General features: G+C 39.7%; 1 protein-coding gene across 1 annotated transcript in view; it reads left to right on the forward strand.

Moving 5' to 3' along the window:
* The window catches only part of LOC122804000 (extended synaptotagmin-3-like), a 1,677,117-nt gene that overhangs the window by 1,091,635 nt on the left and 561,854 nt on the right, over nucleotides 1–23,628 (forward strand). Inside the window, exon 12 of the mRNA XM_044073681.1 lies at nucleotides 9,460–9,534. Coding sequence (XP_043929616.1) covers nucleotides 9,460–9,534 — 75 coding nt within the window. The remainder of the gene's footprint in view (nucleotides 1–9,459; nucleotides 9,535–23,628) is intronic.

Raw genomic sequence — 23,628 nt, forward strand, 5'->3', positions numbered from 1 at the left:
CTGCTCCACATTCTATGTGGGTAAAACCATTAGGAAGTTAAGGTCTAGGATACTAGAGCATGTCAGGGACATAAGAAATAAAATAAACTGTTAATGCACTTTATTCACATAATTTGAAATATAGAGACTTCAAAAAGTTTTTATTTTTTGTCATTGATCGTGTCCCACACAATGACAAGTGAGGTGACAATAAGACCTTACTGGAAGTTAAAGAATGTTTGTGGCAACTTAGACTGGATACATCCAAGCTACCTGGTATAAATGAACATATTACTATTTCCAGTATTTTAAAATACAAATCACATTGTATATGAACTTTTATTATGTAGGAATGTTTATACACTCTATATATTTTACATAAACATTGTAAAATCTATATATTATATTATATATTTATATTTTACACATTATTTATATATATAATTATATTTTATATTTTTATATGTATACACATTTGGCACAGTAACATAATTGTATGAAGTATTTTCATGTCACAATGTATTTATATATTTTATATACAACTTTAGATATAATCACTATCTATATATATATATATATATATATATATATATATATATATATATATATATATATATATATATGCACATACTTTTTATTCAATTGAATGTTTTATTGTGATTGACATAGTTAATTAAAGGGGGTGTGGTTTTAGATATATATATATATAAAAATGGAGTGGATTGTGTTAATTAATTTACACTCGATGATGCCCAACAATGTTAGTGGATGAAAGCGGTAAGTGCTTTTATCTGCACAGTTGCTTGGTTCAATAAAAACGTTTCTACAGTCATGGTGCTGGTCGGTTTGTTGGATTACTGAGTCATTTTATGATGTCTGCTTTTACCTTATTTATTTGAGTTTTGAGATAGTAATGTATATATTTTAGAATGATTTGAAAATGGTTTTATCAAAATGTATTCATTTGTTTCTGTTATAATGTTTTAATAATAAATATTAATCGTGATCTGATGTATCATGTGCGTGGATAGTACTTGTTATACCTTTAAAACCTAATCTGATTTTGCATACACTTCAGAAAGCATATTGTGAGTTTTTGTGTGTGTATCATTTAATTAAATAAATCCTTTCTATAGTTTCCTGAGCTTATGCTGTTGTGATGAGGATGGTAACCTGTGGTCATTTTGGAGTTTGCTCTTTCACTCCTGATAAATTAGTATTGAGTACCGCAGAGTAGTCTAGCGATGCTCCTTATCTCCCCTACCTGTAAGATATGTATTATAGTCTTTGTCCGGTAATCCTTTTCCATCCCTTCTTTTACAAATGCTATAACTATGTAAAGCATTGAAAGCCAGACGGGTGACAGTCTGTAGTACTTCAGTCTTTTTTTCACAGTTTAAACATTCGCATATGCTGCTGTTTATGAAAGTGTTTACTCCTTTGGCAATAAAACAAGAACTTGTTAACACAAAATTAGTAAAATCTCTACTATTGCTTTAGCACAATGTTTGCTGTCCAGAAAAGATGTAGAACACACACTGATAAACTATGATATAATGAAGTGATCTGCCTTTCATCCTTCTGCCCATTAGCAGTTTGAGCTAGTGAGAGATTGAATCCCTGCAAATGGAATATTCTTGTACTCCAAAGCTGTTGAGGTGACAGTCCTCATACGTGTTGCTGCAACTCTTTCTCATGAGAATTTTCACTGTTTGGATTAAATATGAATAGTGTGGAGTGGACATTTGTGGGTGGTGAAGAGTGTCAGGAGTGATTTGTGACAGACTGGTACCAGTAGGGGTGAAAGGGAAGGCCTACAAGAGGGTAGTGAGACCAGATGTTTGTTATATGGGTTGGAGATGGTCAAATTGATGAAAAGACAGGAGTCAGAGATGGAGGTGGCAGAGTTAAAGATGTTAAGATTTGCAGTGGGTGTGAAGAGGTTGGACAGGAATAGGAATCTGTATATTAGAGAGTCAGCTCAGGTTGGACAGTTTGAAGACAAAGCCAGAGCAGTGAGATTCATTTGGTTTGGACGTGCTGAGGAGGGATGCTGGGTATATTAGGAGAAGGATGCTAAGGATGGAGTTGCCAGGTAAGAGGAAGGCCTAAGATAAGGTTTATGGATGTGGTGAGAGAGGACATGCAGGTGGTTGGTGTGATGCAGTGGACAGGAAGAAATGGAAACAGATGATCCGCTGTGGCATCCCTTAATGGGAACAGCTGAAAGAAGTGTGGAGTGGACATTGTATGTCAGAATTCCCACTTGTGCAAAACTCTTATGTATTCCTCTGAATTTTCTGACTTTTGTATTGTGGTCTTTTGTTAGATGGGACATCAGGTAGCCACTATCTTGAAAACAGAAACTTCAATGCAAAATTCACATATGCAGATAAGTATGTCAGTGTACATAGTACTTTGAATGCTAATAATACTCTAGTGTAAGATTCGTAGCTTCTTTGAAGTGCAACACGTTTGTGCCCACTCTGCTCAACAGATGACTCGGCATGGAGTATGATAGCATTGTTACCTTTGGATTGTTGTTGCTGTCTCACAGCATATGACACAGCCCTGTAGTGCTTTGTTATATTTCAGTTGACATTCATGGCCAGTACATTGTACAATCTTGAATTTTTTTTAACACTTTACTGTTCCTAGATATGATTTGTATATTTTGTCAGGCATTTGTGTGTTCAGCTAATTGGGCAGTATTGTTCTGCCATCTTCGAACATAAACCTTTGACACAGCTCATTTGTCCTTTGAAAAAAAATACTGCATTTCTTTCATTAATGATTAGTTAATGCTTTGGCTTTGCTCATATTGTAATCTATTTTAGTAACTGCATTTCTAAAATGTTCATGCATCTCTTCAGTTTTTTTATTGTTTGTCATTGGTAACTACAGAATTACGCAAAGAATATGTAGTTATTCTTAACAGTTTTTTTAAAGCTTTTCTGGTGAATATACTGTGCTTAACAAATCTGCTGTGTTCAGTTCCGTACATGATATAAGTTTCACTTTCAGATTGTACATATGTAGATTAAATAGCATTCTTTGCAATATTGGAAATACCTTATAAAATGAGTTTGTGAATATGGTTTGCAAGACTTTTTTGATTTGTTTCTACTTAGGATTATAGAAGGCTACTAGGCTAACAACCCTAGATCCTTTTTAAGCCTAGCCATTCATGTTTTAATTTTCCTATTTATCAATGCCAACTGAGTAGGATTTAGGGCATCTACAAGCTGCCCCTGCCAATAAGGGACACAGTCAACAAGTTAGGGGTGATTTTCCAATTAGCCATCCATTAATCCATGTTGTGCTTGAGTAGGTTTAGGGAAGAGCTTTGCTTCACATAAATGGGGAGTATGTTCCAGAAAAGCAATAATCTCTGAGATACATATCTGTCCCTCCAACATGTTTTATTTGTCATAGATGAGGTTAAGATCCTGTAATCGAGCCATTCTAGTGATTGTTTTTCAAATGTGTAGCAGATCCATCAGGGACAGATTGGAGAATGTCTTGTAGGTTAGGCATAGATCACTTCTCTGTAGTCTGTAGGAGACCAAATATAGGGACAGGGCTTTGAGGTAGTCCTTATAGGACATCTCATTTATACCCTGTATTCTTTTAGTGAGGAACCTCTGGCCTCTCCAGCTGTTGCAAATGCCTGGTCAGGTACATGTGGAAGTGTGCATTGTACCTGATTATGTATAGTGGCACTATGATCTTCTTATATCTGGATGCTGTGCCCTTGCTCCCAGGTTGTGCCATGTTGAAAGATTTTCTCACCACCATGGATTGGACACGTGATGATCAAAGTTGAGGTTACTGACAACCTAAGTCCCTTACTATGGGGGGGGGGGTACTGTTAGGGAAGTGCCATCAGTATTGTAGCATTGAACCTCTTTGCCATAGACATGCTTTTGGAGTGTTTCTCACAGCCATACACAGTTATTGACCATTTTTCTCGTTGAGCATATGTAATTTCTTCATCAGTAAAAACCCTCAACCCCCAGAGGCAAGTGGCCCTTTCTCTCTTACAGGGGCACAGGTTCTGTGCCATTTTGACTGGCATTTGCTTTCAACCCAACCAGAATATTTATATCATGGTGTTTTAATGTTGGTACTTATTTAAGTACTTTTTTAGCATTTTGCAAATTTAGTTCTTGTGCACAGCGCCATTACCAGGCTAGTGCTTGCTATGACAGCGTTTTGAAGCATAGCTATCTCAGACATTTTAAGTACAAACTTTGCAGGATACTGCACCATTCCTAGAAACCTGTCTAATGCCTGCTGATATTTTCTGTTATTAGGCTTCATTCCCTCTGATGTTAAAATATGAGCTATGTATTTCAGACATTACTGTTATTGTACATTTTCTTTTATTTAGCTTGAAGCTGTGCTTCCATTATATGTATAGCAGTTGTGTCATTCTGTTGTAGTCTTGATGTTTGAAGCCCCACAGTAGTATATCAGATGTGTTTTATGTAACATCCAGGCCTCCAATTATCTGTGCAGCAGTTTTTTGGAATTCCTGTTCTTAGGTGTGTACTAAGCTAATAGCCCTGGAGCCTTTACAAGCCTAGCCCCCCAAAAAATTGCCCAGGCACCATGCCACCCGATGTTAGTTCACAGTGTCCATATCCAGTAGTACAACTGGAAAGATCCCTGGAGTGAACTTTCTGTTACCCATCCACTTGTCAAGATTTCTCTTGAAGAGAGCCAATGAGGTGCTCTGCTTGACATGAATGGGAAGCTTATTCCAGAGTATGGGCAGTCTTTGGTAGATGAACCTGGAGCGTGTGGTGTGGGAGGATTGGGATTTCTTTAGGTGTAGCATTTCAAGTAGGGCTGGGTCAGACATGGCTTTGTAAGCCAAGCAGATATCACCTCTAAATAGACGATAAGAGACTGAGAAAAGCTGAAGTTTCTTGAGTCTGTCCATGTAGGACAGGTGTTTAAGACCTAGGATTATTTTTGTGAGGTACTTTTGTGGCGCCTCCAGCTGTTGTAGGTGTTGTAGGTACATGTCAAACAGTGCGTTATATTCGATGATTGGTCTAATGAGGGATAATGACCTCTTTCTTCCTGGAAGCGAAACCTTTGGTTATAAGATGTGCCACGTAGAAGGACTTTCTGACCACAGTGGCAATGTGGTGGTCGAAGGTGAGGTGGCTGTCGACCTGGGTGCCCAGATCTCTTATGGCCTCTTCAGTGTTCAGTGGGCTCCCATCAATGTGGTAATTTGTAGGAACTGAGATTTTCCAAAGGGGATGATAACGCATTTTTTGGCATTAAGCTTCAGGCTACGGTTCCAACACCAGTTACTGGTCTCAGAGAGGCCCTTTTGTAGGATGTCTGCATCACTTGGGGAGTTGATAATGACTCCTAGCTTGCAGTCATCAGTGAACTTGGTCAGCCAGAGTCCTTCTGTGTTGGCCAGGAGTTCTGAGAAGTAGATGCCAAACAGGAGAGGGCCCAGGACCGAGCCCTGTGGGACTCCACTCGTGACTGATTTACAGTCTGACTTGGAATCCACAGCTTTCACTCTGTGGGTCCTGTCTGTGAGCCAATTTTCAACCCACCTAGTGATGTAAGGATTGATGCCTAATTTGGTGAGTTTATCAATGATACCTGAGTGAGGAATGGTATTAAAGGCCTTGGCTAGGTCGAGGTAGGCTGTATGGCACTGCCTTACCCTCATCCACAGCCTTGGTGACTGCCTCGAAGTCAACCAGGTTCAGCAGACAGGATCTCCCCTTGACAAAGACAAACTGTGTGGGGTCAAGAGTTTGGAGATTGCCTCTATCATTGTTAAGCAGGTCCATCATGATGCACTCCATAGCGTTGCATCCCAGGCTTGTCAGGCTAATGGGGCAATAGTTCCCAGGGTCTGTAGTTGCTCTCCCTTTATGGCTTTGACTGTAGCAGTGTGCCATTTGTTAGGGATATAGCATTTACTGCAGGATAATGGGTATAGCTGAATAATGTAGCACCAACAACAGTTCCCTTCCTGTCCTTTAGAGATGTCAGCAAAGTGTTTCTCCTGTGACCTTAAACTCAGGAGATGTAACAGGTACCATCCTACAGTGTATGCTAGTTTATGTCGAGTAGCATAAATTTATTAAAACAAATATATTCAAAACATAAACAATTTAAGGACGCTTTGTAGTGGAACAAACCATTTACTAAATACTTCAATATGAACCACTTAGTATGGAAACACCGAGTCCCAGTAAATTCACGCAGTGACCACTTTATTAAAATCCAGAACAACAAATCAACACTAGTGAACTTTTTGTAGAGTGTACATAAGTAGGTAGAACACTTTTGTCTTGCTTATTAACAGACTTCTTCAGACAGGTTTGAAAATGATTCTAAGCCTGTGAAATTGCCACTGCAGTTGGTGCTGTTAGTTTATTCTAAAGGTTATTATAATCCATGGAGGCCCCCTTATAAAGATATAAAATCTTAATAATCTAAATCCTAATAAGAATTTACAGTCATCCAGGCATTCTGTAGCATCATGCAGATCCTGTTTCTCTGTTGTGCTTCTCAAACTTTTTGCTTTTTCCTTTAAGTCTTTATGGACAGATTCAGATGCCTGAATCCGACTGTAAAGACTTAAAAAAGAAAAAGTCACAGACATTCAGAAGCCATATAGCTGAAACACTTGGTATCCTTAAGGGGTCATTTGCATATATCCCATGGGCCTCTTTTACTGGAGGTTTAAGGTATCACACTGTGAAAACTGTAGCATGGATAGGGTTTCCTTGTAATTTCTACTAATTGGTTTGTCTGTGTGACCTTTTACATTTTGATATATATATATATATATATATATATATATATATATGTGTGTGTGTGTGCGTGTGTATGTATAGGACTCTTGCACAAACGCACTTTTTACCGAATCGCGACTGTGCAGGCATGCTTACATGAAAATGCTTTTCACCGAAGCAGCATTTTCGCGTAAGTATGCCTATTGTGCCGGCCGTACTACGGTGCGGATAAGGGAAAATTCCCTTTTCCCCACTGTAGTGCGATGTCAGAGTGAGAATATTAAATTGGGGGGGTGTGGGGACGCAGGGGGGGGGCTTGCCCCCTGCGTAAAAGTAGATTTTATTTATTTATTTTTTAACACACTTTAGCGAAAGAGCTTTTTCGGTGAAAGTTCTTTCATTAAAGTGTGTTCGGTGATGGTGGATTTGGACTATTGAACAAAAGATCCATAGGTGTGTATATATATATATATATATATATATATATATATATATATATATATATATATATATATACACACATACATACATACACACACCCACATACACACACGTATGTGTGTATGTATCTATATATGATCTTTATCTAATTTATATATCTATGTATCTATATATACATGTATCTATCTATGTACACATAAACACACACACACACATATATGTATATGTAGGGTTGCTAGTGAATAGGTCAGGTGTGTGTTAGGTCAACAGCTATCTGTCCAACTGCATGTGGTCAGCTAGGCAGATTACCAGATAGGTGTGCGAGATTGCACAAATCCAGGGGTTGGAAAATTTATCCTTATCCCATGTTTTGCGATCTCATTTAGTGTATATAATTAGCAGGGCATGTGGCGGGAATAGGGGTTTTGCTCCCATGCAAAAAACAATGTTTTTGTTTCTTTAAATTTAGATTTTGCATGTCTAGCACCATGTCAGTTACTACGTTCTTTTTGATATTTTTGTAGTCAACATTAGGTGTTTTAGATTAAATATGGTGTACACACAGCCATATACATGCACACATATATGTAATGTGTACTTCTGTCACAGCATCGAGGACCCCCATCATTAAATCTCATCACACTTTAAAAGCAAACGCTGCACTCCAAGCATCACATCCACAAAATGTTGAAACTCCATCTTGTTCTTCTTATTTTTCTTTCGGCTGTTCCCATTAGAGGTTGTCACAGCATTTCTTCCTGTCCTATGCATCTTGTTGTCACACCAACCACCTGCATGTCCTCTCTCACCACATCCATAAACCTTGTCTTAGGCCTTCCTCTTTTCCTCTTACCTGGCAGCTTCATTCTTAGCATCCTTTTCCCAATATACCCAGCATCCCTCCTCAGCACATGTCCAAACCAACGCAATCTCGCCACTCTAGCTTTATCTCCAAACTGTCCAACCTGGGCTGATCCTCTAATTTGCTTATTCCTAATCCTGTCTACGCTTGTCACACCCAGTGCAAATCTTAACATCTTTAACTCTGCCACATCTTGTTGCAGACCCAGAAACAAAGAGATTCCTGGGGGGGGGGGGTAAGTCTGGTGTCTTATTTTATAGTCCTTTGTTGTTGTATATTCAGCACAATGTGCTTAGCATAGTGTGATTTTTACATTTCGGTCCATGATGATGTTATAAGCTTATAATGTACATATCTGTATATTTTCACTAGGTTGCTGCTGTTTCATGTTGAATTTTACTGGGTGGATTTGAGGTGGTGCTAATGGCATCTATGGCAGGATAAATGGTGTTGAAGTACAAATACTGTAATATTCTGCATGGCTTACATTAATGCATTAAAGCATTCCATGATTGTAAATGTTATGACAGTACATTTGTCATGGGTTAATATGATAGTTGTTTGCTGTTAGAGCGATTTACTTTGCAGGCAATATAACATACAAGATGACAAGTTTATCTAATACCATGGTTTTCTAAAGATGAAATGTGTGCTGTTCACTCCTCATCCTAGTGACACCTCCAGGTGCATCTGCAGTTAACTCCTACTGACGCTTCTAGGCGTCAAATCTTGCTTGTTCATATTTGCATTAATAATTCCAAAACCATGTTATGTACAAGGTTTTAAAATATTTCATCTTAAAGCTTACACAATGGCAAATTCAACTGCATTAATATTTGACTTATGTCTAGTGCAGTTATATAGATATTAAACTGTTGCTTTTATGATATTACTTTGTATAGATATAATTTACACATTTTCTAAATATCTCAACAATCAAGTAACACAAGCAGAACTTCTTAGCCTCATATTAAAGCTCTCAGCTAGATGAATAAACTATTTCTAACAGTATGTGAGTAACTTGAGTGGTTCCTGATATATTTTAAGTTGTTTACAAAATATTACAAATGTAGTAGTTACTGTGTTTACGGTGACTTATAAAATTCAGTTCAAGTCCTAGAACCTAAAGAGTACTACCACTGTAAAAATAGTTTGTGCTGAAGAGTTAGCCATTTATACTTCTTTCATAACCAATATGATTCCAGTGATATGAACATTTGTTTGAAATGTGAGGACATAATTTGATTTTGTCAAAAGGCTTAGGCTCCACCCATTGGAGGTTACACTGCAAATTTCCTGAGCTGCATTGGAGTGAATGAGTTAAAATGGCACTCCTTTTTGTGTTTTGCAGTCTTGTAATTGCTTACCCTTTTATGTTTAATTCATTTCCAGCTGACAAAGAAAGCAAAAGGAGAACCAAATGCTTATGTTGAGCTATCTGTGGGTGGGAAAAGTCAGAAAAGTAAGGTAAGATGTATTTGCTTTGTCATGTTCATAGACACTTCTGTTTTTAGTAATGAACAACTGTTTTCTGAAAGGCATGGGTTGTGATGGTGTAATTCTTAGACGTTCATCATATTGATCACTGCAGATGTTCATCAGATTGACCACTGTTGCAGTAGCCTTAGCTGCCAAACTTCAGGACACCTTCCGCATGCCCAAACTGTTAGGCAGCTCATGCTGAGCTGACTGAAAGGCAAGTTTGGGTGCTAAGCCCTTCACAGCTTTAATGCTGCTGCTGAGTACACTCCTCTGAGGCTTACAAGGATCAGTGGTAGTCTTGTACTGTTTTGCCAGGCAAATAAGTTTCCTTTGGGGGGGACCATACATTTATTTTTTTCCAAAGTTAGGAGTCTGTGTTGTAGTGGACTGTCACAAGACTGTACAATATTTTTAAATGGGAGCGCTCTTTTTTCCTGTAAACTTAAAAGTTGTTTAACTGAAAAAACGTGTTTCTGTAGAGAAAAGTATGTTTATTTTACTTTCTGAGGCTGACAAAGTGTTATAAAGTGATTTTTGTTGTGCTTGTCTGTGAAAAAGTGACTTTTAAAAGAGATTTTTTACCTGTATTTGCTGCTTGTTTTCCCTGGGAAAGTGGCACCATTTTCATCTTGACCATGGAACAATATGTTGGCCACGCAGTCATTCCTCCTTCCACCCACAAAAAGAAAAAGTTAAGCAAACAGCCTTTGCCATCACAACAGGCTAGCAATTTGCCCCTAAGTTGTACCTTAAACCAGTCATCTTTTGCCCCAGATCCCTCTGATGTAAAACCTTACAGCCACGAGCTTATCCTTTTCCTCTGTGGCTGTTGGGGTCCCCTTAGCGGGCAAGTGAGAGCTACTCTTGTCAGTCCTGGGAAGAGGGAACAGTGAAGGCTTCCCTTGTCAGAGTGTTGTGCCCAGCCCTGGGGAAGCTGATGCTGCCATTAATAACATGTTTGTCCCCATTTTTCCTGTCTAAAAGAAACAGAAAACTAAACATTTATCCACCCCTCCTCAAATTTCCTCAAACAGGAGTAGTTTACTGGGTCTGGTTCAGAGTTTAATTCAGGCTATTGATTCTTCTTGTAAAGTAGTGTCAGGTAAAAGAAAGCGCAATACCTTCCTTCCTGATAAGATTCAACATAGGAACCAGTTGACATAATTATTAAGGTCTTTACCTCTCGTACGCAAGGTACAGGGTTCATTCCTGACCTTCAGACAGTGCCTGTTTGGAGTTGCATGTTTTCCCTGTGTTTTTCTGGGGCTTTACCCAACTCCGAAAATCATGCTGAGTGTTTCCATCTCAGACTCAGCAGTGAATGGAGTTGAGGGCAGCAGCACAGACTCTACATGGTGCCCTACTGGGGGGGATGAGTTGTATAGACCAACCACGTTCTTCATCTCCTGTGGTGCGCAGCATCCTTAAGATAGGAAAACAAAGATCACAGACTGCGCCATGGCAGGGCTAGCCACTCAAAGGTATAAAAATATGGCTGTAGATAATTCAGTCATGTTGACTAATGTCAAATGGGCATGGGTATTTGCCCAGTGATAAGTGGGTTGAGGACCTGGCCTACTCTGTGCTAATAGTGGGTTTACATGCCCCTGTTGGTCAGTGTGTGCCTGCCATAGAACTAGCAGCCCTGGGTCAATAAGCTACTGGCTGGTCGGTGTCCAGTTGCCCAGCCTGGGTTACCTGGGACAGCTCTGTTGAGAGAAAGCTGAGATGTAAAACCTATCAACCTGCCAGGTATGAACTGAGAATTGCTACACTCAATGTAGGTTGATTGACGGGACACATCTTGGAAGTGGATGACATGATGGATTGTGTGATACACCATCTGTAACAGTCAGGCTTGAGTGTTAAAGAAGGCGGAAGTGTGGCATAGAACTGAGAGAGATTATGACAGTTAACACAACATCCTGACCCTATGTAGAAAATGGTAAAAAGGGGGTTGATGATTCTAAAGATGTCATGATTCAAGATTCCTAATCTGGACAGGAGGATGAAGAGACAGATATAGAATTTTGTCCTCAGATTGCTGATTCAGACACAGGCGAGTTCAGTTTCTGACTCTTCCTGTGGGTGGGGTGGGGGGCTCTTTCTCTGAGGCTATTTCTAGACTGTACCGGTATTTTCAGTGGAAGAACACTAAGGTTTCTCAGTCCCTAAGAAAATGCCATGAGCTGTTACAGAAGGAGTTTCCAGAAACTGCACCCATTCCTCCAGATCTGTCAGCTTTGAATGATGTGTGTGTTACCACCTGCAGTTTTCCTGACAGTCAGCCAGCTGTGCCCCTAAAAGGCAGATAGGATGTATAAAGTTTCTCAAATTTTTATACATTCTTCCCAAACCTGAACCCAGTAATTATAGCTTTAGTTAATCCTTCTGCTGCTAAACACTTAATTCTAATCCTACTATTTCTGGTAAGGATGGGACGATTTTTGATATGTATGGGAAAAAGTGTATGCTTCTGCAACTTTGATTTTCAGAATTTTGAATAGTTGGGGTCATATGTTAAGGTTTGTCCTGATTATTTGAGAAAGTATGAGGAATGTTTTGACAGCAGTATCTTCTTGTGAGGAAAAAATAATTTATTCTCTTCAGTTTACTTCTCTTTGTTTACTGTGTGTATGATTCCATTGATACTACTTCAAGGCCTGTGGCCATCGGTACCATTCTGAGAAGGTGTGCATGACTGCATTTTCAGAACCTCCCAGATGATGATAAATTGAGATTTTAAATTCTCCTTTGGATTGAGATTTAGTTTTTGGTCCCTCTACTGCAGTGGTGATCAAAAGGGATTTTGAAAGGGCAAGCTGGTACGGGAAATCTCTAAGATATTTCAGCTGTACTTTTTCCAAATTTTCCAAGGAACTCCTTAGCTCCTCATCAAATTTTGTTGAGAAACAAAATAATCACAGCAAAATGCAAGTAAACAGACATTTAAGAAGTAATGTCAAGGGTGTCCTAAGAAGAATTCTGGAACCCTCCCTTCCAAATCCAAAGATAGTCCAATAAGTCAGAATGACTAATTAAGAGACTTTGACCCCCCCCCCACACACACACACAACACGACAGCCCCCCTTTCTTCAAGAAAGTATTAATCTCTCCTTTTCCTATTTGGCAACTGACAGTTTAAGACAAATGGGTTCTGTAAAGTCATCTTTCAAGGTTACCAATGGTAGTGGGAGGAAATTCCTCCTTTACAGGTTGTACTTCCTCATTATTCAGATCAGACTCTCTTCTTTCCACCTTCATCACATGCTGTACTTGATAGTGAGAGAATCAGTTCCCCTTCCCAGGTGAAAAGGAGGTTTTATTCAAGGATGTTTTTCTGCCAAAGAAAGAAAATGCTTGAACAGTTCTGGATCTTTCTTTCCCAAACCTGTTTGTGATAGTGCCCAAATTCAAAAATGATGTCACTTCACAACTTATGTCTTCTTCATCATTCACGTTTCCTGGTAACACTAGCTTTAAAAGATGCTTGTTACATTCCTGGTCTTCCATACTTCAGGCATTTCCCAAGGTTTTATGAGTGGATCACATTATCAGTTGTCTGTCTTACCCCTTGGACTATCCACTGCATGAACAGTGTGCATAAAGTGTCTAGCTCCAGTTATAGTTCATTGCAGGTTACATGGTATGCACATTTTTTCGTATTTAGGCAACTTGCTTATTTTTGCAGAGTCTTTTTCAAACTGTCAGGAATCTCTGTTAGGTGAGTGGTCTCTTCTACAAGCTGAGATTTCAAGAGAACATTCAAAAGTCTTTCTTGACTCCTCCTCACAGGATTGTGTTTCAAAGAGCTTTTCTTCCACAATAATTTCTATGATTCTCAAGATAACTCTGGCAAGACTCCACATGAGAAAGATATACAGTATTATCTGAAGTCTTGTTGGTTCCAGCACCAACACCCCTTGACTTTTCAGATCTTAGTGCTGGGTTTTTTCAGAAGATCAGTCACTTGGTAAAGACAACAGCTTTCCTTAAATCCATATCTCTCTTTCTCCTTCCCTGTTCTGAAGCAGTCAGTCACTCCAGATGCCTCAGACTTTTCTTGGGCAGCAGGCAGTTTCACGAAGGATAAAAGTGCAAGGTGTTTGGGACACCAAGGACAGATTCAAGCACATAATGTAAAAAATAAGTTTGTCCTGGTCAAGACACTCAACTGTCTGAATTATATTTGGTCCTCGGGACCTCTTCAAGTTGTTCCAGACAATGCCTCAGCATGTCATATATCAACAAGCAAGGGGAAACCCCTGCAGACTACCCATATTAGCTTGGGCTGTTGCTTCACAGCATCATCTCACTCTACAGGCATCCTACATTTCTTCAGAGTAAAATAATATGGCAAACAAGCTGAGCAGAACAAGGGCAGACCATCACAAATGGAACCTAGACCAGGGAGTCTTCCAAGATTTGAATCCATCTGTGGTTACTTAGGTAGGTTTCTTTGCCCTCCTCTCTGAACATTCAGTTGTCAAGATTCTGCACCAGGACTCTATACAAGAAGGCCTGGAAGACGGAGCATTTTCTTTTCTTTGCATAGTAATGATCATGTAGGATTTTCCAACCTTTCCACTAATACCTTGGGTACTTCTGAAGATTTAGAAGTAATCCCCAAAGATCATTGTGGTGACTCCCTTCTGGCCCAGGCAGCTATGTTTAGGAGAAATGACCAGGTGATTTTACCACAAGCTTCCTCACAGACTGGATCTACTTGCATAAAAGAACAGGAGTATTTGATACACTCCAACACCAATCAACTTCATTTTACTGCCTGAATGATAGGATCTTAATTCCTTTTAGGCACCTGTTTACTGAGGACATACTGTAGGTACTAATGGAGGCAAGAAAGCCTGCTACTAGAAAATCGTACATTAGCAGATGGAAAAGGTTTTCTGCTTGGTGCCAGCAACATAACCAGCACCCATCCAGGAATAGCTGTTCTCTGGTTTTGCAATATTTATGCAAGTTACTATTCTGTGTCCTTTCTTACTCCTTTATCAACGTTCATTAACTGGCCATTTCAGCATGGCTGCCCATGGATCCTTCTCTTTCAGTGCACTTTCATGTCATTTTTTTTTTTGAAAGGGGTTCTGTATAAGAGACTTCCGAGAAAACTGGTGACCCCTCCTTGGGGTCTTAATTTTGTATTGGAGAAGATAGCACTTGATCCATTTGAACCAGCTAACCTGGCTGACTTGAGGTTGTTAATGTGGAAAACAATTTTATTGATTGCGCTAAGCTACAAGCTCTTATGGTGAGTCAACCCTATCTCATTTTCACCAGGAACGGGGTTTCTTTGAGAATTAATTCTACTTTAATTCCACATTCTTAGCCATCCTTGACCAACACGCTCTATAGGTTCATAGGTTGGTACTAGGCTGTCAGCCCTAGGGCCTATACAAGCCTAGCCATAACAATTCCCTGGCTATTTCTTCCCACACTATTTACTTCCCTGGACCCCTGTCTACCAAGGCGACTGACGTGATCCCCGGGGTGAATTTCCTTTCTCCTATCCAATCGTCAAGGTTCCTTTTGAAGAGGGCCAAAGAGGCACTCTGCTTGACATGTGTGGGCAATCTATTCCAGAGTCTGGGGAGTCTATCTGGGAACCTATCCCTCCAGCATATTTTAATTATTGTGATGACAAGGTTTAGATCCCTGGAGCGTGTAGCTCTGAGGGATTGGGATTTCTTTAAGTGTAGCATGTCCAACAGCTCTGGGTTTGACATGGCCTTGTATGTTGAGCAGTGATCGCCTCTGAGTAGATGATATGTGACAGAGTATAGCTGGAGTTTTTTAAGGTGGTAAGCTTAGGGCATCTGCTTTAGGCCTGTGATTCTTTTAGTGAGGTATTTCTGCGGCCTTTCAGTTGTTGCAGATGTCTTGAGAGGTACATACCAAATGGGGCATTGTATTCTATAATGGGTCTAATGAGGAATGAGTACAGTGGGACAAAGACCTCCTTTTTCTGGATGAAAAGCCCTTAGTGATGAGGTGTGCCACATAGAAGGATTTCCTGACTGTTGTGGCGATGTGGTTATTGAAAGTGAGACCACTGTCCACCTGTGTCCCTAAGTCTCTTATCACACTTTCGGTGTTTAGTGTACTGCCACCTATATGGTAATTCACGGATACATGTTTTTTCCCAAAGGGGATAACTATACATTTCTTGGCATTGAGCTTGAGCCCATGGCTCTGGCACCAAGCATCTGTTTCTGTAAGGCCCTTTTGTAGAGTAGCCACATCATTTGGGGATTCAATAATGGCTCCCAGTTTGCAATCATCTGCGAACTTTGTTAGCCAGAGTCCCTTAGTGTTGGCCTGTACTTCAGAGAAGTAGATGCCAAACATGAGCGGTCTCAGGACTGAACCCTGAGGTACTCCACTTGTCTGGAGCTGGATTTGGAGTCAGCTACTTTTACAGTGTGGGTTCTGTCAGTAAGCCAGTTAGCAACCCATTGGGTGATATAGGGATTAATGCCCAGCTTAGTAAGTTTATCTATGATTCCAGAGTGGGGGATGGTGTCAAAGGCCTTGGCAAGGTCTAGATAGGCTGTGTGGACCACCTTACCCTTGTCCATGGCTCTGGAGAATGATTCGAAGAAGTCAATCAGGTTCCGGGTTGGAGTAAAAAGAAAAATTTTTTTTCAATCAGGTTCAGGAGACAAGATCAGCCCTTCACGAACCCAAACTGGGTGGGGTCTAGTGTTTGAAGGTTGCCAATGTCTTTGTTTATAAGTTCCATGATAATACACTCCATGGCCTTGCAGATAAGGCTTGTCAGACTGATGGGACGGTAGTTTCCGGGATCCAAGATGGATCCCCCCTTGTGGAGTGGGATAACTGTAGCTGTGCGCCACTCAGTGGGCACGAAACCTGAGGTGAGGCTATGATTAAACATGACACTTAGTTGAGGTGCCAGTTCATATTGTAGTTCATGTAGTACACAGCGCAGGGTGTCATCTGGTCCCATGGATGCTGTATTCTTAGCTTTGGAGAGTGTGTTTTTTACCTGTGTGGCCATTATTACCGGAATTTGGCAATCTTCCGGTATTGAGATGGGCCATTTAAGGGGTGAGAGGGGGGGTGAAGTTGGCACTGAATCGATCTGCCAGGATATTGGCAATATCCTTGGGATCAGCATATTTAATGCCATTCTGTTTTAGTTCAGAGCAGATCTGAGAATTGCCATTTATATTCTTGAAATAGTTATAGAATGCCTTGTGGTTGTCTTTGGAATCTTTGGCAATTTTATTTTCGTAACTAGCTTTGGAGGATTTTATGAGGGATCTCAGTTTCTTACTGAGGCTGGTAAGGGAGTTTTTTGCATCCTGGGATTTTCCTCTTTTCTGCAACAGTTTCTTCCTTTTGTTGCAAAGTTTGTTTATGGCAGGCTTCCTTTTTTTGGATGAGAGCATCTTGGTTCTATTTGGGATGGCACTATTCATGCATGAGTGGATGTGCTCGTACAGTGCCTTCTTTTAGAAATAAGACTAAACCTGCCCCATGGCTCTCAAAAGCAACCAGGCAAAAATTCTTCTTAGAAACAAATCCTGGGCTAAATGACGTACTACTAAAAATCCAACAGACCATGAAAACTTTAGAGAACTTCCAACTCCAGCAAACTCACCAAAAATAAACCACAAAAGTTTTGGACTAGCATTAATAAACTGCTACAACCAGGTCAATCCATTACGCCAAACCCACAAGGCTTTAACCTTGAGAATCCCGCACAAACTGCCAATGCCTTCAGTTCCTTCTTTACAGAGGCCATCCAAACTCTTGCCAGTCAACTATCTCCAGGTAGCTCAAATCTGCCAACTTCTACTACTAGCTCACTTCCTTCATTTCAGTTGCAACCAGTTCCAACTTCCCTAACTTGCTCCCTTCTCCAAAAACTAAAACCAACCACCCCCTCAGCTGATAACTACCTGCAAAAAGCAGCTAAAGCCATAGCCTATCTCATTTCCATACTGATTAACAGAACCATAAATGAAGGTACCATCCGAACTATCTGGAAAATCTCTCACATTATCCCCCTACATAAAGGTGGGAACTCTAATGACTTTTCAAACTATCATCCCATAGCTTTACTCTCTCCACTGGCAAAAATAATGGAAAAATGCATCCATAGGCAATCACTTCACCACCTAATCCAAAACAACTTACTTGCCAACTGTCAACATGGATTTAGACCATTCCACAGTACTACCACTGCCCTGTTATCTTTTACAGACTGCATTAACAAAAACCGCAACAACAATATTCTTTCCTCTGCACTCTTTATCGATCTTTCTAAAGCTTTCAATATGGTTAACCACAAACTACTTATAAATATACTCAAATCCCTTTCACTTGCACTGGCTATAAAATGGTTTAAATCTTATTTAGACAATAGGCAGCAGGCTGTGCTATGGGATAATCTATCTAACCCACCTCCCCATTTCCCTAGGTGTCCCTCAAGGCTCCATATTAGACCCAGGCCTATTCTCCATTTTCATTAACGACCTACACTTAGAAGTTCCTCAAGCTAATTGTATACAATAAGCAGACAACTCCACAATAATATGCTCAGCCACTTCTCCATCTGAACTACAGTCCCTAACCCAAAAGGCATTCAGTACAGTAGAACAATGTTTTTACACCGCTGCCTCCTCTTGAACCCCAAACAACAAAATTTTGCTTTTTACTCCAACCCGGAAGTCCACCCCAGTAGATTTTACACTCATATCTAATAATGGCACTCTCATATCTCCTGACCCAACCACCAAACTCTTAGGAATAACAATAGATATCAACCTTAACTTTGATACTCATATTAACAACACAATAAAAACAATCAACAAGAAATTGGGGTCCCTCTCTAGAATCAAACCCTACCTTACACCATTAGCCAGAACCACTATAGCTCGTACTTACTTAACCCCCACTATGCTTCACCTATATATACTAATCTCTCAAAAAATAACCTCAACAAACTGGCAATCTCCTACAATAATATTGCTAGATTTGCCACTGGCACTCCATTTAGAACCCATCATTGTCTTAATCTAAAACAGCTAGGATGGCTAGAGTTTCATAATCAACTTCAATTTCACCAGCTTGCGATTGCCCATAAGACCCTGTATCAACCTACCAATACTCTCTAGCCTCATTACCCCTTGCAACAATCTTAAAAACTACTTGTTTTGTACAAGCAGATCCAACAACTTGGCAGGAGACTCTCTGTTCTCTAATACTGTTGGAAAACACTGGAACCTACTTCCCACTGAACCTTTATCACTGTCTTCAATAACACTTTTTAAACATAAACTAAAACTATATCGTAGAACACATTGGTTATGTCCCTGTACTAACCCTGACTAGCTCATCTGCTTTATACTAATGGATACTCCTCACCTTTTACTCTTCTGTACTAACTCCAGACTTCTCCTTAAAGAACCAAAGAGACCATGATCTTGCAATTTAAATCAATGTGTATATGTATATAGTAACATGTTTTTATGTACAAAACCTTTTTTAGTGTTTGTGTTAAGTTTGTTAAAAGTATTGTATTTTTACTAGCATCAGTTGTGTTATTCTTGTACTGTAGCAACATTTTATATTGTAATTGTGTGTGTTGGAGCTTATCTCCCTGGGCCTCTACTGAAAATGGACATGTATCCAGTTAGACTAGCCCGGTCAACAAATGTAAAATAAAATAAATAAAATAAAATAAATTTTATGCCTAAAGTGATATCCAAGTTTACTTTAAGCCAAACTATCAATCTCCTTGTTTTCTTTCCTGAACCCTAAAATTAGGGGGAAGGATACTCTATAGCTTTGGTAATAGATGACGGACAACTTGGGTACTATCTTGACAGAATTAAATCTTTCAGATCTTTGGAGCAATTGTTCCTTTCTTGTGAGGGTAAAAAGAACGGACAGCCTGTGTCAAAACAGACTATTTACAAATGGTTGTCTAAGACTATTACATTTTGTTATACTTACCACAACAAAACTATTCCAGGCAGGGTTAAGGCCCACCCTACCAAGACCTTGGCTTCATCTGTGGCTTTTTGAAAATGGCTGGATTCTAGTATTTTAGCTTCATCTATGGCTTTTTGAAAATGGTTGGATTCTAGTATTCTAGAAGCTGCAGCTTGGTCCTCTGTACATACTTTTACAAAACCATGCAAGTTTAATTCCTCCAGTAGGTGTAGATCAGGCTTTGCAAGGACTGTTTTCCAGGGGCTCCTGGAATTTTCTTCTTCCACCTCCCAAAAGTAAGCTACGGTAATCTACCAATATAGCTAAGGCTACTGCAGCAGAGAATGTGATGAACATACTATAGTTGTGTAAGTAAACATTCCATAAAAGTTGATTTTCAAGTGATCACTGCTGTAGTAGCTGCTTAACCTCCCTCTCGCTGTTGGCAGGACAGCTCTGGCTTGACACCCGGACTTGCCTTTTAGTCAGCTCAGCTCAAGCTGACAGACAGTTTGGGAACATGGAAGGTGCCATGAAGCTTTGGAAGCTGGCCAGCAGTTATATCCTTGGCAGGATATAACTCCTATAGCTAAGACTGCTGTAGCAGTAGATCCTGAAGTATCCCTTCCCATTATGTTTATCTAACTTCTTCATTCATGAAATTTATACCAAACACATTTTTTTCTTATTAAAGTTAGAACATCCCATTCTAATTATGTCCCCACACCCCATACATTTTTCTGTACTTATACTTTCCTCCTGAAATGCATCTGTTAAACACTGTATTGCATCAGTCACCTAGCTTTTTTCTTTGCTATGATTACTAGATCAATAGTATAATTCATTATCATTAATCTTGGCGTGTCCTGCATATTGTGCTTCAGCATGCATGCATGCCTTTTCTACAAATCTGATGTGTATGTTTCTTTTATAATTAATCCACCAGTCCTTTCAGTTCTTATAAATGCATTTCTTCCTTTATATTTCTCAAATAATGATTTTCATTTTTTTTCTGTAGAGCCTTCAGTAATGTGCATACACCTCTGTTAACCTTTTTGTGATTGTTTCTTCCACAGATTCTGTCCGTACTGCATTATAGTCAGAATATCCTTTAATCATACTCAAACCCACTTTAGAATATCCATTAATCATACTCAAACCCACTTCCTTTAAGTTTTTGTATATCCAAAGCAATCTTTCTGTGTCTTGGACTTCCTCATCATGTAGGTAAACTCTATTTCACTTCCAATTTTCATTTGAATATTAGAGAGAGACAGGAGTTGTGTAGGAATAAATGTGGATATGACTGTGGTAGGAGAGTATTTGCAAATAAATTGCTACATTTCTCATCATGTCTCCTTTAAGAAAAATTTTTTCATCCTCTGCAATTAAAATATGTTTGTCTTTCGGCTTTTTCCCAGTAAGGGGTCGCCACAGTGGAACTCCGGTCCGCTAATGATTGGCAGTAGATTTTTTTATGAAACGCCGAGGTGCCAGCTCGACACCCAACCTTCAACGAAGGCACGCCCATTTACGCACGCACGCATGTCTTTCGCACGCTACCCAACTGCGGGGAGGACATGCAGACTCCACACAGAAGGCCCTCCCAAGCCAAGCCAAGAATCGAACGGGCGAACCTCTTGCTGTGAGGTAACAACCCTACCACCGTACCACCACGGCAGAAAATTAAAGGTGCATCCTTGGCAACTACCTAAGAGTAGGTTACATCCAAGGATGCTAGTATTACCCATCCCATGATTGAATAGCTGGAGTTTTCGCACAATCTGATGCTAACCTGCACATCTGGAGTGGTCCTTTGAATTTTTCAAGTGCATGTTTACTGACAGCACTCTTGAGTGATAACTCTCCCTGATGCAGCTGGGCTTAATGGCTGAGGTTAAAGTGAGTGTGTTGGGGTCTCCTGTAATAGCAAGGCTTATACAACAGGCCTAAGCAGTGGTTGAGACAAGAGTTTGATATCAGTTAGGTTGTATCCTTATAAGTGCAGGAATGCACCCTTCTAGTGCATAGACCTATGAAATCTTTAGTGAGCCAATCATCTGTAAAGATTATAGTGTATATCTGCTTTTCAGTCGGCAGTGAATTCATTACCTGTGAGTGTAAGCTGATTTGTTAAACTTTCCAGAAGTGATTGGATAGCTATTCTTTAACAGTAAAAACTAAAAGACTAGACAAGCATGTCCTCTCCCTTTTCTTTCTTTGATGGCTGTATCTCCAGGGACTGATGCTCTGTTACCTGACCTCTGGAGGCTGCCAACCTGCTCCACTCCTGTTGATTATGAGCCCATTCACCTTGGAGTTATTTTTAGGGGATAGTCTTCCTTTGTCATTTTTTCTACATATTTTGAGTCTGTTGAAGAAGAATTAGAAGATGAAGAGTTTTGAAGCTCTGTGGCTCCCTTCCCCTTCCCCAGAAGTATCTCTGTGAATATGTATAGGAGGAGGAACAGAAACATTTTATCATCCTATCCATGGGCCCTGTACTCAGAGATGCCATTTTTTGCAGCCCGAGAACGTCTTGGTACCTCTTCCTGCGCTCTGAGGAAAGTGGTTATGCTATATGCCCAGTGTAGGGGACTGGGATATTGTTTTATGTAGGAATTATATAGCTAACTCATCCATGCTGTAGATGGTCAAATAGAGATCCCAGAGACAACAGCGATTTGCTGTCTGATAAGGATTCTAACACATGTGATGGCACGGAGACTGAATCATAAGGGATATGGTAGGCAGATACAGAACAGAATACAAATACATTTGGCTGAAAGTAAGACATTATCTTTGAATGCTATATAATGTGTGGTGCATATCTACAAATAAATCAATGGGAGATGGGCAAAGGAAGAAAGGGAAGAATATGGAGGGACAAATTCCAAATATTGCATGAACTCATTTTCATTAAAGTGCTTGAAATTTTTATTCCCATGGTGTCCTTGGCTTCTTCGTCTTCGCACTTTTTTTTTTTACTTAGTTGTTTCAGTGTAATATATATTGTGGTTTGGTTACAAGTGGTAAAATGTTTATCATTCTTAAACTATGAAAAGAAATTACATTCAAGATAATTTTTCATGCAGCAGAATAAGCAGGCCAAAGAAAAAGATGTGCTAGAGAATTGGCACAGTTTTTTTCGGGAAAGAAAATTGGAACAAGCACCTGACGAGCAAGGCAAATTCAGCATTGAAAATTTTTTTTTTAAAAGCAGATTCATTGTAGTCTGAGAAGTGTTGCAGCAGTGTTTATGTGTAAAACACAACAGTTAGATTTTTAAGAAGTTTGTCCCCATACATTTCCTGCTTTGAATCTGTTTTCTAACTCTTACATGCTTCATTCTTTCATACCTTTCCAGGCTTCAAAGAATTACTTCTTCCCACTCATGCATAAATGCAGTCACATACAGTTCTTGCTATTGTCTTGACACATACGACATATCCTGTCTACATTTCATCTTCTGGGCTGAAAAAAGATTAGGTGTTCCTTGATTTGTATCGTCTTACAGGTCCTTCAGTACACATGCTACATTAGTTCTGTATCTTTCTTAAGGAGAAGTCTACAACTCGTACACTGTTTAGTGGATAGGTAACTGGCTATCAGACAGAACCCGTACCATTTAGGTCAGGGGGCTGTTTGCTCTAGGCAGCATCATCAGTGGTGCCCTACAAGACTCTGTCCTGCGTCTTCTATTCTTTGATGTATACTTCTCTGACATCAGAGAATTATGGCTAAGTAAATTTGTCATCACTACAACATCCTACTTATCATATATGATAACATTTGCTTAAATTTGAAACGGTCATTAGGGACTTGGATACCTATATTGATAACTGTTTGACTGCCATGCCTGTGAGGTGGTTAGAAGATCCTTCTACCTTGCACAACTTATCCTTTATGGTCCAAACAACAAGAATGCCCAGCTGGTAAACTGACTTGGAAATACAAAAGTCCAACAAAATGCCAAAAAGTCTAAGTGCAGAAGCACCCTCAAAGGTGTTTAAAACAGCACTGTTTATTCATAGAAAGAAAAGGTAAGCGCTTTCACAGTCTCATTGGATTGCTTCTTCAGACCATACCATTCAA

The sequence above is a fragment of the Protopterus annectens genome, chromosome 6.part0, assembly GCF_019279795.1.
Source record: "Protopterus annectens isolate FY-2018-M chromosome 6.part0, PAN1.0, whole genome shotgun sequence".
In the NCBI taxonomy this organism is placed as follows: Eukaryota; Metazoa; Chordata; order Ceratodontiformes; family Protopteridae; genus Protopterus; species Protopterus annectens.